The sequence below is a fragment of the Biomphalaria glabrata genome, chromosome 7 (genome assembly GCF_947242115.1).
Source record: "Biomphalaria glabrata chromosome 7, xgBioGlab47.1, whole genome shotgun sequence".
Lineage (NCBI taxonomy): Eukaryota > Metazoa > Mollusca > Gastropoda > Planorbidae > Biomphalaria > Biomphalaria glabrata.
Genome location: NC_074717.1, coordinates 33,888,445 through 33,908,488, shown reverse-complemented (window position 1 = coordinate 33,908,488; position 20,044 = coordinate 33,888,445). Strand labels below are relative to the sequence as shown.

Below are 20,044 nucleotides of genomic sequence, written 5' to 3'. Positions count from 1 at the left end.
CATTTAAAAAAGATTCTTAATGATTATATCTTGTTAATTTTACTGATATACTGTACCAATTTGAATGTAGGCTTATGTATTTATTAAGTACATTATCTCATGTCATGATGTCGAATTCAAAATGCAAGAGGCCCCCAAAGAGGGCAATCCCACCGGGCCCCCAAATCCCTAGCTACGCCCCTGTATAGAAGAGATAGAGAAGCACGTGGCTAAATATTGTTTGTTTACGATTGGTGAATAAGGTCCATTGAGCGCATGCCTCTTTGGTGGAATTAGATCTCTACTAGAATCTAGAAAAAGTTCATAAATCTAGATTGTTCGTAGATAGATAGATGAGATCTATAGACATTAGAGTAGGCCTACATCTAGCTTTGATAAGTTAACGCAGTATTTTCTTGATGACCATCATGTCATTTTCGTATATTTTAAATAGCAGAATCTGTATATCCCTGTTATTGGTCTTTATCCACATGTAGCCTACTAATTCATTTCTGTAAATATTAGATTCTTCAAAAGTAGACTACAATCCAATGGCATATTTATTTTCAATGGCTCCTGCATATTTAACTGCATAAACTAGATGCACATTTTTTTTTCTGCTTTAGAGAGATTTTTAAATTTTATTGGTGTTAATTTTCTGGAAATAAAACACCACACATAATCAAACACTTTCATTTGTACAATAAAATAGACAATGAAACAATAAATTTGTTGTTCTTTTGATGACAGTTTATTTTCATGCCATTTTAAATATTTCCAAACGCGCTTCCATTACACAATCTAACTCCATTGTAATACAAACATTTATTCATTCATATATTTTGCCAATTTGGCTTACTAAATATTTGGAAGACATTTTTCAAACCTTCTGGCATACCAACACATTTAATATTTACATATTTACATTATTTAAAAAAAAAAAAAAAGATCCCGTGCCATGCATGGACAATGCCAGTTAAACCATACATATTTGATTTAATGAAACCAGATAGTTGCCCTGATAAGAGTACATCTATAACAAACAATGGTAAACTATTTAGAACAAAAAAAAAATGAGGATTTCATTCAACTACCTTTAGAAAAGTCAAAACAAGTTTCTACGTTGTGTCTTAGTAAACTATTATATTTATCATAAGAATCCATGTACGAGTTCAGAAATCAAGGGGAATAATTCATTTTTAGTTTTAATGATGTAAAAGAACTGGATATTCCCCCCCCCCCCCCCTAAAAAACAAGTTAAGATTTAAATCACTACTGCGTCGGACATAATTGACTGCTGGATCTGGCCCAAGGCAGATTAGAAAACCTCACATTTCTACCCCCCCCCCCCCCAAACAGAATAGCTTAACATTTTCAAAATAACTTGTATCTAATAATAAATTCAGGGTGCAGAAAAAGGTAGCTATACCTGTTCACATAGAACATTTTGAACATACAGCCTATATACAACACTGGCCATTAACTATTAGTTTGTGTAGAGATAAATTACTTAAAAGGTTTACATAATATCAATGAATCAAGTAAATAAAGCATAAAACCTTAATTGAAAGATCCACAAATATACACAAGTAAACATATTTAAACATATATAAACAAACATACACAAGTAAACATATTTAAACATATATAAACAAACATACACAAGTAAACATATTTAAACATATATAAACAAACATACACAAGTAAACATACTTTAACATATATAAACATATAATATATATATATATATATACAATGCAATACAGAGGTTCAATAAGTCAAAGTAGTGGAGAAAGCGACCAAAAAAATCATTTAAAAAAATTCTATGTGCACCAGGGCAGAAGGTTCAGTTTGTTGTTATAACACAATACATCTATAAAATGATCAAATTTAGATTAAAGTAAACAAAACATTATATTCTTTGGGCATGCCAACAAAGACAAGACAATAAAAGCGGAGTTAAAAATAAAATAGCTTGCATTCAACTGCAAGGTTGGGAGGGGGGGGGGGCAGTGTTAATGTTGAACTAAACTAATGAAAGCTCAAGGAAAGTGGACCGAATTTGTTGGAACATGTCATTGTCAAACATTGGTTTTAAAGTTGGGGCTGCCCTATTTTAGGCTCCCAAATTTGAACCAGATCAGGACAGCTAGTGCATGATAGCCATCTGGTCAGTGCTAGAAACAGTTTAGTGTCAGGGGAGACAAGCAAAGAGATGTAATGCACAATAATTTACAAGACATAAATACATTTACAACAAGAGTTAAAAAACAATTAAGTAGTTAAAACACTTTCATACACAAATTGTCATTTTTTTTCACTTTTTTCCATCAAATACACAGAATAAAAACTATTTACTTTACTAGAACTCTTTCATTTAAGGAAGTATACCAATCTCACATAAATCAAACTTCTAAGACAAAGCACTTAATTGACTAGATAGTGGCTGTTCACATATGGCAGCAACAGAGGACAAAATTATCTATTTAATTTATATGCCATAATGTGAATAATTAATTATAGCATTTAAAATAATGAATTCCTATAAATTATTAAAACATTAATTTAACCCAATTGCGCATTTCTCTGGTTTGAAAAATATCATTTATTGACTAAAAAAGAGAAAAAAAACTAAGAATAAAAAAATGTAAAAAAAATATTTAAAACAATAATCAATAAACAACTTTAAAATATAGAAAAATATGTGTAGTTTCAAAAATATATACTTTTAAAACAGGATTTAAAAATTACTCAATTTCACAGGTAGGTCAAATACACTGCGTAATGGGCACTTTCATTTAAAATATTAAAAAAAAACTAACTTTATATTTCTGGATTTTACTAAAAAAAAAGAATTACCATGCACTTGATCTCATTCTGAACAAGACAAGAGAAGCTGTTCTAATAGTTTCAAAAACTGCTTTTAGCATCCTACCCCATTAGACAAACACCATAAACAATGCATACTACCGCAATTATTGGTTAAAATTTAAAAGACAGACTCACAACCAGCACCATTAATTTAAAATTCATAAAGTGAAAAATATAACGAATTAGTGACTTTTACTGACCATGCAATCATCTTTACATTAAAAAAAAAACTATAAAAAAGGACAATATTTTAGCCATTATTTCCATTCTAAAAAGTTTTTTTATGAAACAAAATTGTTACAAATCAAAATGGTTTAAGTGTAACTAAATAGGATACAAAAGTGGAGCAACAGTGTTGTCCAGAGAAGAGTTCTTTGGTTTTAAGACTAACACAGCAATTCTTCACTTACTGGTCTATCAAAATATATAATTTGAATGGTATATTAATGGAACGTAATGTTGACTTATTTCATTAACCTTGTAAGAATATCTAAGACTCTAAACGACACAACACATTCATTTTCTATTCAATTTTTTTATTATTATTGCATAACAGATATTTCAATTAATTTTCTTTAACTTTGAGAAACTAATTTATTTATGTTTCACTTCTTGCTTTCGACTCCACATTCATATTGCTGCTATTTTGTATCTCAAAATTTATAAAGATTTGAACAAAGGGCTATATAAACTAACAGTTACAATGTGACTATTTGTGGCTGCACCTTGATAACGCATGATGTACATTGGAGCAATGACGAAGAGGAAATGATTCCAAAACTTTTCAGACATCCTGAGTTTCTGACTAGAAAAACAATTAGTCAAAGAGAATTCCACATAAATTCACTTGGTACTTGGAATAGATAATGTATTTATACTTGTGAACTACCAGACTGGAGTCTTTTCAGAAATGTTTCAGTACAATTAAATAACTGCTGCTAATCCGCCAAGGGCAAATAGTGCAACAATAATGCAGACGACAAGAGGAACAAAATATTTTGGATTCTGAAGTGAAAATCGTTGATGCCTGCGAGAAACCTGAAGAAGAAAAATTTATACTTTTAAATAATTGAGAATTGTTGATTCGTTTTTATTCTTTTAAAGTAATTTAACTTCATTTCAAATTGAGATCTAAATGTATTTAGTAAACTATTAGTTGACAGCAAACAATTTCTCTAAGTATTCAGAGACCACTTTTTGGGCATTCATTTGATCAAGATGAATGTCTTCATCCTGATCAAAGCCTTGGTCATTGGTAGGTTTAAATATTATGATATTGACCATCAGCTGAGAAATGACTCTGCTCCTAAGCCACATCATCCAATCACTAAGAGCTGTATAATCTTTACAGTTTCTTGTACATAAATACAATATGTAAAAAAGTTGGTAGTCTGATTGATAACAATAAACTTTTATTTCACTAAAGAAGCCAATTTCTTTTAGCACCTATGTTAACTTTATGAATATCAATGAAAGCTAGCTTCCATGGTTCTAAAATTATAACAGTGAAGATTTACTGGCTAAATTATTTATTATTCAATAATTAGGCCTACCTGTCTTTGAGAATAGACATCTTCACTGACTTGACTGGACTGTCCAGTAATAATCTGTTTGGGTTCTAATTCACTTCGCACTGTCCCACTTAAAGAGACTGGCCATATCAACGTGTCTTTGCTGGCATCTGGAGTCATGTCGCATATCTGCAGAAATTTACCTGGCACATAGGCGCCAGGGTAAGAGCACTCAGATATCAAATCTACTTCGTCATATTCTGCTTTGTCTCCCTTGTACAAGTCAAGGTGCAAACGACTTGTACCAAAAGGTTGTGACCTTGTATTAGGCGACTCCAAATCAAATGAAGCAGTCTGACCTTCCAGGAAATATTTGCTGCTAAATATTGAGTTCATATCCATTCTGTTAACGTTTTATGAGGTCTAGTCTCTTGAATAATATCTATATAGATATGTCAATAACTTCTTTATAGCGTCTTTTGAGTTTCAATTCTTTAGAATTTCACAAAACTGGAGGGAAAAAAAAGTAGAAAGATTTAAAAGACCATGTCAATGTAGCCTAAATTGATAATCAAAGACACATGTTTATGTTACTAGCAATTAGTATCAATACCTAGAGAAAAGAAACATTCACGAAGTAACCTTTGTTGTTGTTGTTCACTTACGGAAATGTATTAAACCCATGTACAGGATGTAGGACTGCTATAGTTAAGGTTGAAGCAAGAAAAAGGAAGTCATTATTTCGGCTTTTGAATAAACACAGAGGATACTAGAGATTTAGAAAACGTCCAATTTGAAGAAAAAAACACATGTATTGAAGCTCTTTCGTCCCTTCTACCCCCGTGAGTGTTTTCTATTTGAGATCTAATTAAAGCCATCACTAGGTTATAAAAACATAACCGGATATTCTCTGCGTCAACTGCACTGAGGCCTATAGGGCCTATGTGTATATCTAAACCAGAGTTTATGATTGATAAATCGTGACCCACTTAAGCCGGACATAAAACGAGTGACAAGTGTACACACTGATTTTATTTTTTTTATAAAGCTGATTTTTATTCACTGACAATATTTGTGTTGCTTTTAAAGCCAAAGTACTAGACTTATAAAATGCTTTAAAATCAATGTTTGTTTAACAAACATTTTGATAAGAATACTAACTGTCATGAAAAAGAGAACTTGATACATTTATAATAAAGGGCACCCTAATTAGTTTAACATAGAAAAAAACGAATCCAGAGGGCGGACTGGAGAAACATTTAAAAGGTCGCAAAGATAACTAATTAGGTCAAAGCTTGTGCTTACGTAATTAAAATGTAGGTCAACGAGGCATAAAAAAACAGGTGTCGATTTCGATCGACCCACACTATTTCAATTTAAGGACTTTTTTTGTAAGTCTTTCCTTAAGAAGACGAAATTCTGACATCGCTGATTGTAAATTCAAAGAGGTCATCATTGACTTTCCTAGACAATCCCCCAGCTAACATTTGTTTAAAAAAAAACAGAACATTTTGCTCGGTAGACTTATAACGGAACCAAACTGGCAAATGTCATTAATGGCTAGAGCTGCATAATTATCTTCATTAACAATGAAATGTGATATATTTGTGAATTAAACTGCAATAACTATCAAAACGTAGTGGAACTATACCACCTACTCACTACAGTATAGAAGGCACATGAAATGTATGAAATATTAAAGCGTAGATGTAAATGATTCGTTTTGAGTCATCTCTATGACAAAACAAAAAAATATATCTAGATCGTCTGGTGTGACTTTCTTTTTTTTTTAAGTAGGTTTATGCAAAAAAAAAGGTGAGTCACAAATTAATTACTCATCCTCGGACCTCAAGGTTATGTTGAGTCTACTGCTTGGGTAAACAATAACGTGGATGTACAGGTGAGTGTCGTGATGACACAGCGAGGTTAGGGAAGATATCATTCATATACTACAATGTTACTAAACAAATAAATCGAAAGTGTCTTAGTCCTGCTGGGACTCACCTTTCATTCCAAATGTATTAGGAAAAGGCTGATGTTTCAATTATTTTTGTGATGTTAGCTACACAATGTCAATAGTACTACATTGTATTCACAGATCTAAGTATACCAGAGTGAGTCACGTAACGAACAGGCGATGGTGAAAAGATATGGGAGGGGAGGGAGAATAAAGAAAAACACAGGTGTTGGTGGTGGCTGTGGAGAAATGGGGCCGATAGTCTCGTGACACCTGCTGACAGGTGTCCGGAAAAGGCTTACGGACTTTGAAGAGGAGGACATCTGTCCCATAGACAGACAATGTGCTCTAGTAACGGACTGCCGGAGTGTAACCTTCACATTGGTCTCAGCACAAAGAACAGAAAACGGAAATGAACTTAGGGAAATGGGGTGAAACAGATATACGTAACAACCCAACCAGAGTAATGTCACACTATCCGCTAATTAACCACTAATTAACACACGCAATTTACACATCATATGCGTCAGACCTTTGTGCAGAGGTCAAACTACCACTTCTAATTAAAGAGAGACACTGACGCTTTTAAATACAACATCTTATGTGTTACCCCCCCCCCCCGGTAACTGTGTGTGTGAGTGTGTGTAAATACACAGAGTGCTTCTGTTAGTATCATAACACTTTTTGCATATTTACCTAATTTGTGGAAAAAAAAACTCGCGTGAAATACAAAATATTGTAGATCTATACTTTCAAACAGAACATGGAATACGAACTTTGACCAGTTTAAAATAAAACAACATGAAAACAAACTCATTTGAAATGGTATTATTAAAAATGAACAACGAGAGTGAAGCGATGGACTGTAAAAGAACATTTTTAGAGACTATATATAATGATGGTAACTGAGTAAGCACTCAAAAGAAAAACATTTTAAAACAGTCTGTGCCCAGACCTAGACATCTAGATCTAGAACACAAGTGATCTCTCTTGCACTGTTTGGAAAGGACCAGACTATTTATTCACCTTTAGAAACACCTCTTGGCATACCCCCACCTCATAGCCCACATGATCGTCAAGACACCTGGTCGAGGCTGAGAAAAAAGTGAAAATAGCAGAAGATCACAGATCCAATCTAAAACTCAGTGATTTAATGAGAGCGGGGGGGGCGGGGATGAAAGTGAAAGGGAAATGAAATAAAACACAAAGAATGAAAACAAACAAGTAGATAATAACAAGAACAACAACAAAGAATAGGAAAGAAAGTAACAAAATAAAGGAAGATTATTCACTCATTTAGTGAAGTAAAGTGGCCAGAAGAATGAGAAAGGAGAGAAAGGGAGAGAGAGAGAGAGAGAGAGAAAGAAGAAAAAAAAATAGGGAAAGCAAGTAAGAAATTAAAGTATAAGAAAAAAAATATAAGAAAATAAGAAGTAAAGGGGCAAAAAAGGAACGAAAGTTCTTGTGTCGTGAAGGAACACGTGAAAAGTAGTCAGGAACAAAGTGATACAGAAACACGACAGAAGGCTATAACAACGCGAGAACCAGTGGCCGTGGGTATAAACCACTGTGTTCAAAAGTTAAATGATAACATTGCTTCTCAGTCTTTGACTAGTTTAATGACATGCTTCCCCAATCATGTCACGGGCCATTTAGTGGGTTTCCACGCTGACGCAACGGACAGAGTTTCAAGTGGGGTGGATGGTATGTAACCGTGTTTCGATTTGCCCACCTAGTGAACTCCCACAGACCATCCTTTGTACGGCACTTGACCTGATCATGGTCTACCGATTAGATGGGTTAAAGGAACACACACACACACACATAGTTTCTTACCACGCAGGTAATTAGAGCAATGCCTGTACGTCACGCACTGAGAACGACACCCTGCAGTTTTTATCGGTAAATGTAGGCGTTATAACGGCAGCGGTTACCTACAAGTTTTATAGAGCCGATTCCCATTTAGGAATATACAAAAAGGCGTGTTGCTTCTCGTCAAGTATTAGTGATCCTCTTGCGAACATTTAAGTCCCCCCCTCTCTACACACACATACACGCCCAAACATTTGACGTTTAAATAGCAATTTAGACCAAGAGTTTTAAATCTGTCCTCTCCAGATTTACATGCACGCAGAAAGTCTTTCATGTGAACTAGTTATTCCAGGGTCATTGACGTCATTGCGGGACGCGCCCTATAGTTCATGTCCCAAAGAAATATTCTAAGTCAATGCATAAGTAACATTCAATCTGTTTTCCAAATGTTTTATTCAAATGGAGAAAGAAATTCAAAATATGTAGGGTAAATCAATGATTTCTAAGTTATATATGAACAGCAGTAAGTCGAAGGGACATGTTGGTATCAATAACTTTTGACCTACTGAATATGACTCTGTCAACGTGTGTTCGTATGAGTATGTGTAAGGCGGTGGGGGGGGGATATAGGATTGTGTTCGTAGATATCTATCTAAACGACAATGCTCTAATATCTGTACAGAAAAAAAAAAACGCCTTGATATGGAAATACCGGATGACGACCTAAGGCATGCATTGGTACACCTTGCATACTCATCTCCTATTTAAAAAAGGAGAAAAATCTGACCCAGGAAACTACAGACCAGTATCACTTACCAGCATCACATGTAAAATCCTAGAACACATAATATGTAGCAACATCATAAACCACTTAGACAAACATAATGTCCTCACACCATACCAACATGGCTTTAGGAAATATAGATCATGTGAAACACAACTAATAGGACTAATTGATGATTTTTCAAAAGGTTTAGATAATAGTGAACAAATAGATGCTATCTTACTAGATTTTTCTAAGGCTTTTGACAAAGTTCACCACCATAGTTTGCTTAAAAAATTAAAATATTTCGGCATTAATGGTCCACTGCATCAGTGGATTAAAGAGTTTCTGATAGGGAGAGAACAAACTGTAATAATAAATGGCTCTAAATCAACACCGATAACAGTAAACTCAGGTGTACCTCAAGGAACAGTCTTGGGTCCACTACTATTTTTAATTTACATAAATGATTTACCAAATTGCATTACTTAAGGAACAAAAGTCAGATTATTTGCAGACGATTGCATAATATATAGAACAATAAAAACAACACAAGACACAGATATTTTACAAAGAGAATTAGATGAATTACAGAAATGGGAATCAAATTGGAGCATGTCTTTCCACCCAGAAAAATGTCAGTTGTTAAGAGTAACAAAAAAACTAAAACAAATTAATTCCACTTATCTTATTCATGGCAAACCAGTAACACAGACTAAAAACGCAAAATACCTAGGTGTTATAATAAATGAAAAACTGTCATGGAATCCACATATTGATGAAACTACAAAAAAATCAAACAAAACATTAGGATTTATTAAAAGAAATTTCTATAAATCAAATTAGAACATAAAACTAAAATGTTATTTAACCTTGGTTAGGCCAATAATAGAATATGCATCCTCTGTTTGGGACCCCTCAACTCAAGAAAACATTAAGAAACTAGAACAGACACAAAATAGAGCAGTGCGATTCATAACAAACGAATATTCACATTTGACTAGAGTAACACCTTTAGCAAAATCACTAAATTTAGAAAGCCTTCAGGACAGAAGGCTCAAAAGTAAAGTAGCAATCATACATAAAACACTGAACCATAATCTTCAAATACAAAAACAAAATTTAATAAAATACTCTGAAAGACACAAAGATAAAGGCACATTCCTCGTCCCATATGCTAGGACAAATTTGTACAAATACTCCTTCTTCCCTAGTGCTATTAGAGCAAGGAATGGGTTGCCTGAGCTAGCCAGGAAAACCAGTGACTTGGCAGAATTTAAGTCATTGGTTAATATGCATGACTAAATGCATGACGCGTAGGACGTAATCATCTTCTTTTTTGAAGTAACGTCTGTATTATATAAGATAAGATAAGACTTTGGTCGTAATAGAAACTACCCAGTCCAAAAAAAAAAACAAAAACAACGGATATTCCCAATGAAGTGTTAATCTATGGAATAGTAACCAACGTTGGATAGTACAATGATTTAGTCTTAATTTTTTGTTAAGGGTATATCCAAAATATATTTATAGCATGATCTACAGCATGCCTCATGTGACATTGAAGCAAAAAAAAAAAAATTAATATTTATGGAGGTCATGAAAAACCTAAAATCAAAGGAAGGCCAATCGAGGACTAATCCCTAAAAAAGAAACACCTAAGTCATTTTGTAATTTACAGTGGCTTCTTTTAGTAGGGCCGACATTAATTTAAAAAATACAATAAATATACATAAAAGAAACCCTACTGGACCAAAGTAAAAACAAGGTATATGTGTTTAGGCCACGAGGCCTTCACCACCTGCAAACAAACGAACAGGACACACAAATGACACTCAACACTTAATTTCTTATAAGTAGGTTTATTGAATTTTGTATAAAATTGTTCTCCCCTGTAACAGTAAATCTTTTATCGTTCATTTTTTTTTCGGACATTTAAACTAGGAAAATCAGAAGATCGTTACACATATGACAATATTCTAAAAGCTGTACCACTTTATCTGTACCCTTTGGACTTTTGTTTTTACATATTTATGTTGATAATGCTCGAGTTGAAATGTTCAATAATAATAATAACAATATTAAAGAATGTGGCGGATGTTTGTCTATCACTTAAAACACAAAGTTTGACCGGCGAAACTTTAAAGCTTGATAAATCTAATCTCTTTTTTAATCCATACTTAACAAAAGATTATTGACATTAACAAAGACTCCAAAGTTAGAAAATCTTTCTTTTTCCTTTGAAAATACTCAATAAATTTGCATATGCACTATCAGCGATTACTTCTGATAAAGAAACATTTCGTGTCAAAACATAGAAATCTATATGATCAAGAAAATAAATAAATACAACTCTAATCTCTCTTGTTTCACTAAATACACAAGAAAGGTATGACATTTGTAAATGTTTAACTTGATGATAACCCTACTTTCTTTGAAAATCATCAATAAACGTCGTCAGTTATAAGATATAAGGCCAAACAACAAACAGTTAACCTTTTAATTTAGGAAGAGTGCAATACGTCAGGTGGCTACAGAGATCTAACTGTGACCTACATTTTTTGCCACAACCTAGGCAAACAAAAGATTTACACTATGCATAAATAGCTGAAAATAAATAAATGGCTAATAAAATAATAATTTTAAAAATTAATGTTCAATTGTCTATTGAGCGTGTTGGGATTGGTTAAGACGTTAAGTGAAAGAACTTTCTAAAAATAAAATTCCGATATCTGTTTAACAAGAAAAACTTGATTAACATTCAGACAATAGTTTTCTTATTTGTACATATATTGATAGCCTACAATAGCTATAGATCTTTAATATTTATGTATTCAGAAATACACGGCTTGCCTATGGTGAAGGTGATGGAGCGGATCTAACATATACTACATCTGCAATGATCTAAAGAATATTCATACTAATTTACATAAAGATTGGATAAACTATGTTGATTCCTGTGTAGGACATATAGGCCTACATAGTGTTACAAATGAACAGTGATAGGTAGAGGTCAACGTATGACCCCAGCGAGATGACACAGCAGCTAGTGTTCCCTGGAATCTACATGTACAAACAAAGACAGGATGTGACGTGTCCACACGTGTTGTTCCAGGGCACGAACAGATCTAAGTAGGGGGACAGTTACTAATGAACAGTGACAGATAAAGGTCACTACGTGTGACCCCGACTTGATGACACTGCAGCGAGTGTTTTCTGGAATCTACGTGTATAAATAAAGACAGGATGTGACGTTTCCTGACATGTTATTCCAGAGGATACTAGGAGTGTTTGTGCAACTTTGGACAAGCGATTAGGGACTCTATATAAGCCAGAAAGTTAATGTGAAAGTCAGTCGTATGGAGTCGTGAGTGAGCCGTTACAGTCGATACAGACGGTGTAAGACGTGTGCGGCTCTGTGGAAGAGAAATGTGTACGACTCGATGTAAGTTAACTAGGGTAGAGTTAACTGGAGTGGACTACTGTCGTTAAAGTTAAAGTCTATACAGCGAACTACAGTGGACTTGAGCCGTTACAGTCGATACAGTCGATGTAAGACGTGTGCGGCTCTGATTCGGTAGACTTGAGTACGACTTGGTTCAGCTTTAGGAGACCTGGAGCGACACTGGGAAGTGTGTCGTTGGTCTGTTCTGTGTAATACGGCTCGAGGAAAGTTGAGAAGAGATGAATTGCAACGAAGTGAAGAGATGTATTGCAACGAAGTATAGCTAACTGTAAACTGACAGATATTGTACAGTCTTCTACGCTACATGTTCAAGTAACGAATTGTTAGAGTTAATAGTCATTAAAGTTATATGAAACTGAAAGTTTAGTCGTCAAGTTCTTTACAGTGTTTTTATTTGTGTGCCAACTAATACATCTAGCCAGAAAATTCAGAAATACGTAACAATTGGTGTCAGAAGTGGGATCTTTCTGGCTAGAATGTGCTCCATCAAACTTCTTAATGAACTTGACATGAAAGAACTTAGACAAGAGCTTCGAGAAAGAGGTCTACAGCTTAACGGAAATAAGGAAACGCTAACAGCACGTCTCAGACAAGCCCTGTTGGAGGAAGATGAGAATCCAGACACTTGCCAATTTGAAATCAAACCTAATACGATGGAGCTCCTGAGAACTTTGCAATACAAAATGAACTCGGTGAAAGAGAGCATTAAGGAGATAGAATCAGAAATAAACACTAGATTTTCTTCATTTAACCAGTTGATCAAAGCCATGAATGAGAATGAACAAATAGCTACCACGCCCAACAAGACAGAAGAACAAACAGATACGATAAAAGATCAAACTAGAATCATAATGACCGAGCTACTGAACACTCAGCAGTATCAGATTGAGTCGACAGATGAAAGAACTACACCATTGATGAACAGCGAACAATTGTCCAACCAAGAATGTGGCGATACTGACAATTACGATAGGGATGCTGGTGATGGCTGTGCTGTCTGTGACTGTGATAGTAAACCAAACGAATGTGGCTCACAAGAAATGAATAGAGACGGTAGCTGTTACTATTTCAACGAAAAGCAGAATGAGACCGCTGAAGAAACAATAGAAGAGACCTATAGTTTGACCGAAGCTTTAGCTACAGATATACCTGATATGAGTACCTCAACCAGCCAAACAGATCAAGACAACGTTGGGTCTGCGTCCAAGCCTGTTGCTGTGGGCCTTAAAGACTTCTGTCTATCTGTCATTGTCTACGAGAGGAACTCGAAGCTGGATTATTGCACCCATGCGTTTGACAAGAACTGTACGTACGTAGCTATGCAAGAAGACTGTGAATGCCAAGAAATACACCAACAAGCTCTAGACTTAACAGAAGCTTGTACAGCTATCAAGGTAGGCGTGAGAAGCCCTGGTGATAGTCAAGGAATTACAATAGAAACTGATGCTAAAGTTGAGGGACCTTTGCACGTTGAATGTTATCAACCTGCCCCACAGTCGAGTCCTCCAGACTCGGATGAAGGTGATGACGTGTTTGACAACTTGCCTTCAAGTGGACTTGCAGCTCATTCGCAAAGCACCCATCGAAGAATAATGCTGAAGCAACTTGTTAGATCAACAGTCTTGATGACTACAGCTATGAAATACAATGCCTTCCTATGTGCTAAGTCGCTGCCATAGGCATTGATCGACAGGAAAGCAAGACAACGACAACGACATCAACGCAACCAAAGAAATATCAAATTGAGGAGGCGGAGAAAGCGACATATGCAGAGTGCAACGTGGATGGCTCCAACAAGATCAAGATACAAGAACACCCCTTCTCCCACTGATAGACCCCCACCTGCACTGATGAAACTCCACAGCCCATATTGTTAGAAAACAAGCCCACCACTTCTCCCACTGATAGACCCCCACCTGCACTAATGAAACTCCATAGCCCATGTTGTTAGAAAAGATTATGTCCGGGACCATCAAACCAAAGAAGAAAGCCTTACGAATCAGTTGAAAGTGTGAAGCCACTAAAGAATAATTTAAGAACATTCCTCATGAGAATAGCTTGATGAAGTATAACAAAGGTTTTAGAAGAACGCTAATTAAGTCAGAAGCAAGAAGGACAGAAAAGAAGTAGTTTAAAGATGTCAGAACTGTAGTGAGTAACCATCTGTGACAGAACTGTACAAGAAGATCAACCCAACAGACATCGTACAAACCCAAAGTCAGTTGCTGTTGTAAGAAGAACATGTGAATATTGCTGTACTGTGATGAACCTGTGTATCTCTGAAGAAGCTCTGTAAAAAGATGCTGGAGAATGTAAAACTCAGCCAGTGAAGCACGAACTCGTTAGAATGCTGATGAATTTTCTCGACAAGAGTGCCCAATGTCGTCATCTGAAGGTCGATGTTTCCATACCAAGATTGATGAAAACATTTGTGAGGACCTGCTGAAAAATGAGGATTTGGCTCCCATTCTTCTATGGAAAGAAGATGGACAACGGCCAGATTGAAAGAACATCTCTGAGAAGAGAGCAACCACCAAAGCTTCCTACTTGATCGTCGATCGATTTCATCAGTATCGTGATGAAGTAGAATCTGTTCGGGACGAACAGATCTAAGAAGGGGGCAGTGTTACAAATGAACAGTGATAGGTAGAGGTCAACGTATGACCCCAGCGAGATGACACAGCAGCTAGTGTTCCCTGGAATCTACATGTACAAACAAAGACAGGATGTGACGTGTCCACACGTGTTGTTCCAGGGCTCGAACAGATCTAAGTAGGGGGACAGTTACTAATGAACAGTGACAGATAAAGGTCACTACGTGTGACCCCGACTTGATGACACTGCAGCGAGTGTTTTCTGGAATCTACGTGTATAAATAAAGACAGGATGTGACGTTTCCTGACATGTTATTCCAGAGGATACTAGGAGTGTTTGTGCAACTTTGGACAAGCGATTAGGGACTCTATATAAGCCAGAAAGTTAATGTGAAAGTCAGTCGTATGGAGTCGTGAGTGAGCCGTTACAGTCGATACAGACGGTGTAAGACGTGTGCGGCTCTGTGGAAGAGAAATGTGTACGACTCGATGTAAGTTAACTAGGGTAGAGTTAACTGGAGTGGACTACTGTCGTTAAAGTTAAAGTCTATACAGCGAACTACAGTGGACTTGAGCCGTTACAGTCGATACAGTCGATGTAAGACGTGTGCGGCTCTGATTCGGTAGACTTGAGTACGACTTGGTTCAGCTTTAGGAGACCTGGAGCGACACTGGGAAGTGTGTCGTTGGTCTGTTCTGTGTAATACGGCTCGAGGAAAGTTGAGAAGAGATGAATTGCAACGAAGTGAAGAGATGTATTGCAACGAAGTATAGCTAACTGTAAACTGACAGATATTGTACAGTCTTCTACGCTACATGTTCAAGTAACGAATTGTTAGAGTTAATAGTCATTAAAGTTATATGAAACTGAAAGTTTAGTCGTCAAGTTCTTTACAGTGTTTTTATTTGTGTGCCAACTAATACATCTAGCCAGAAAATTCAGAAATACGTAACAATACTATATATATATATACTTTATATAATAAAAAACAGGTTTATGATATTAAAAATGTGAAGTTTTATGGGGAAAAATGATCTACTCTGGTGTTTTTCTTGAAGTTCAATGCTCATATATATATATATATATATATATATATATATATATATATATATATATATATATATATATATATATATATATATATATATATATATATATATATAATATAAAATATAACGAAAGTAAAATCGCAAAGCTTTTCGGCCACAACTAGAAGGAAGCGACAATCTTACAGATAAACCGAGACTTAGGTTAAGAAATAAACACAGAGATTAGCACCTAGCCAGGCAGAGATAGGAAGGGGCAAACAGGGAAAACTAGAGTGACCCGAGTCAGATACAGTCGGACATCGGCCTCACAAAGCAGACAGTTTGTCTACGATGTATAGCGGTGTAAGCAATAACTTAGAAACACTTGTCTATTTCCTCTGATGCATGTTTTTTTTTCTTTTTTTTTTTTTTTGGGGGGGGGGGGTTTAAAGGTTGGGAAATAAAAAAGAAAACAAAAGCAGGTACAGATGAATGAGAGAATGTTTTTCAAATAAGCATTTGTTGACGAGTTAAAGCTCATGTAAATCCCAAATTATTTTTTATCGATCACAGACGTCTTTTTTTTTCTATATTAAAGTTTCGCTTTTTAGGTGAGAGAGAGAAGGAGGGGGGGGGGGAGAGAATACGTAAATGAAGAATAGGCCTAAAGTAAAATGAGAAGCCATCATTCATGAGAGATTATTATGGAAGCCAATATAGATAGTTTGTCTGAGATGCAGAGATAGAGGGGAGGGGTGAGAAAGAAAGAAAGAGAAAGAAATAACGAATAAAAAAGTCGAATGAATTGTAGTACGGAACAGTCGTTCGTAAAGAGCTTCATGGACGCCAGGAAGACAGTAATTCTGTACAAGAGGAGGGCTGGGAAGTATTTAGGTCATACTCCAGATTCCACCTGGCATGCTGAGTAACATTCTTTTCAGCACAGATCATACAAGATCCCAGTTTTAGGTCAAGCCTAGTGAATACACATCATACAAGTTCCCAGTTTTATGTCAAGCCTAGTGAATACAGTCATTTATGAAGTCGTAGTTAGCTTCTAGTTTTAGTGTCAGTGAATTCAGTCACGTAAATAGCCTCTAGTGGACCCGTTTTCTTAGCTATTAACTAAAGCGTACCTTCACTTTTCATTTAAGAATTATTGTATCCCCATATCTATCTATCCCCTCTGACTATGACCCCCCCCCCCTTTTGTAAAACAAACAACAAGAAAGCGGGTGATAGTACAACAAGAAGCTTATCTATACAACAGCTTGAGATACATCGAATTGTTTATTACCCTGCTGGATTCACATTTAACTTTGTTGGCACTTTTCATATGGTCGAACTTTCACATGTAATAAATGAGTTGCTGGAGTCAAGCTTAAGGTTGGGGGAGGGTCTCACACACACACACACATATACATCATCGGCCTCCACAATTTCTCTTGTAAAAACAAAATAAAAAAAGTGGATGGACTTTCATCACAAGGACACGAGATTTACAAATCTTCAAAAATAAAAAAAATAATAATAAAATAAAGGCTAACATTAGCTCATAGGCTTATAGTCTAGTCCTAGCTGGCAAGTTCACCAGATCTATGTTTGAGTTAAGGGGAATCAGCTTATTCACTCAGTCCGTAAAGTGTGCAGGTCACAAATAAAAGATCTACAAAAATGTTGCCTTATAAGTAAACATTTAGCGATAACGCTAATAAGTATTGTTTTAAAGATGTATATATATGCCAATGCAGTCATTATGAGATAATTAAGTAGGTTATATAGTGGTGGGAGTTACAGGCCTACTATGTCAGGTCTAGCTACTTTTTAATACATCGGGAAGACCTAACACTTGATACAAAGTCCAGAGAAGTTCGTTGAACTGTTTGTAAACAAGTGAGGAATCAAGTGACATTACTCAAGTTTAAGATAACAAACATTTCGTCATAATATCTTTGAGAGAGAAAGAGAGAGGAGGAGGAGACAGAAAGAGAGAGAAAGAGAGAACGAGAGAGACTGGGCACAGAAGAATAAACTACTTCACATTAGTTTTGTTATAATAGCGTAGAAATAGATCGATCTACTACCTACATTTATTCTCAATATAACTATGGTACTTATTCAATCCTTGTAAAAAGCAACTAGCAAACATGTACTCTTCCGAGCAACTATATCTATTATCAGAATGATAACCCATCTGAACTGCAATGACTCATCACCGATCATTCCCACCATTGTTTAAAGCTTGTGTTAGTGTTATAGGAGTAATGAATGGGGGTTATATGATACCCAGCAAACAAAGACTCGACTGTTACGTTATACAGCTACAACCAACTATAACATTAGATCCATGGCATATCCGCCAAATTAAAACAGGCGAAATTTTAAGTGTATTCACATTGCATCGTTTATTTATGAGATGTGAAAGTTGCTTGTTGTTTTAGCACTAAATGTAGATCTAGAATTGCGGAGTTAATTATAAAACATCTAGATTCAGGATCATTCGGGGTCTAACGTATTTACAGGCGTTCATCAAACTAATAAAATAACGCGAATAATTTTAAGTGATTTAAAATATAGAGGTCTGACTTACTTAATTAGGACTATTTAATGTAATTTAAATATCTACATCTAAATCTCTATCTAGACTTTTAAGTCATTTGTATTCTTGGTTTATTCAAAGATTCACATCTATAGATCTATCTACAATTTAGAATATAGACTAGATCTAGGTTCTGCATCTAGATTTATAAAAATATATATATAATATATAATTATATAAATATAATTTTATAAATAGATCTAGAGTCTATAAAGGTTTTTATTTTCTATGTGCTTAATTATGCATTTACTAGAATATATATATATATATATATATATATATATATATATATATATATATATATAGAGAGAGAGAGAGAGAGAGAGATAGAGAGAGAGAGATGTAAACCAAAATCTATTATTCTATAAGGCCTATTTATGAAAGGCTACTATTTCTTGTCTTGGTAGCTAGAATGGTTTAGGCTACGAGAATCTTTGATCTACAATCAATATTAATATCTACATTAGATTCGATCAAACAGAAAAACATATAGAATATATATTGTACTCACCAAAATTTGTTGCCTTGTATTGTGGATAGTGAACACTTCAACTTTAGATCTAGATCTAAACCTCAAGATCTAGTAACTAGTTCATGGTTTTGTAATCCTATCGAACAAAGAACTCGTTATTCTCTGACTAAAAACAACAGTGGTAGAGAGAAGAGAGATGAAACTTGAGTGTCCTGCTTGAGAAGAAAAAAAGAATAATCCGATGTTGTGTGAGGGAATGGAAACTGTTCAGTGTCGCGTTGAGGTCATGTCTGCCTTTAAACCCTAGACGTGGGTTCGCTATAGCACAAGGATTGCCGCACTTGTGGTTAAAAATAGCTATGGGAAAAAAAAATCACCGCAAGCGAGACACGACTAAGCATGAAGCGAGGCCAGAACAGGGAAAACATTAACTACCGATTTCAGTGTCACTTTGAAATTAACGTTGTGTTTTTTTTAGCACATCGGGAAACAGAAGTTAAAAATATTTTTGAATGTTATTATTAAGCATTATAAATCTAGAGCTAGTCTATAAATTATTGATTTAACAGTGTCTAAATCTACATTTATAAATTATATTGATTCTCAAAATATAATGTGATGAAGGAAATCAAACTCCAAATGTTTATAGGTCTAAGTTCCTCTACCTGTAGAGTGATATTGAAATGATTTAGCAGCCTAAACAAATACTTAAGATATAAGAAAAATCCATTAATAAAATGAGCTTTGCCTTTGTCTTATATCAGATTGGTTTGATTTTTGCAAGTGCTGCTGTGGACTGCGCTAGTTAATTTAGTTGGTTGCGAAGACTTAAAATATTTAGATAAAGAAAATCTACTTACTATCATATTTAGGTGTCAATGAATCTCATATAAATTAAAAACAACTATACATTATTATATCATAAACCTAAATAGATTTTCAGATACCCATTGGTATTTTTAGATTATACGGACTTGAACCACCCGCCAAA

At 35.0% G+C, this 20,044-nt stretch overlaps 1 protein-coding gene across 1 annotated transcript; it reads right to left on the bottom strand.

Moving 5' to 3' along the window:
• Positions 1-707: 707 nt before the first annotated feature.
• LOC106076196 (uncharacterized) lies at positions 708-19,371 on the bottom strand. The gene is made up of 3 exons (XM_056035999.1): positions 19,093-19,371; positions 4,404-4,871; positions 708-3,888 (listed from the first exon to the last, which is right to left on the bottom strand). The coding sequence occupies exons 2-3, from the start codon at positions 4,761-4,763 to the stop codon at positions 3,775-3,777; spliced, it is 474 nt and encodes a 157-aa protein (XP_055891974.1). The 5' UTR covers positions 4,764-4,871; positions 19,093-19,371; the 3' UTR covers positions 708-3,774.
• Positions 19,372-20,044: the final 673 nt, after the last annotated feature.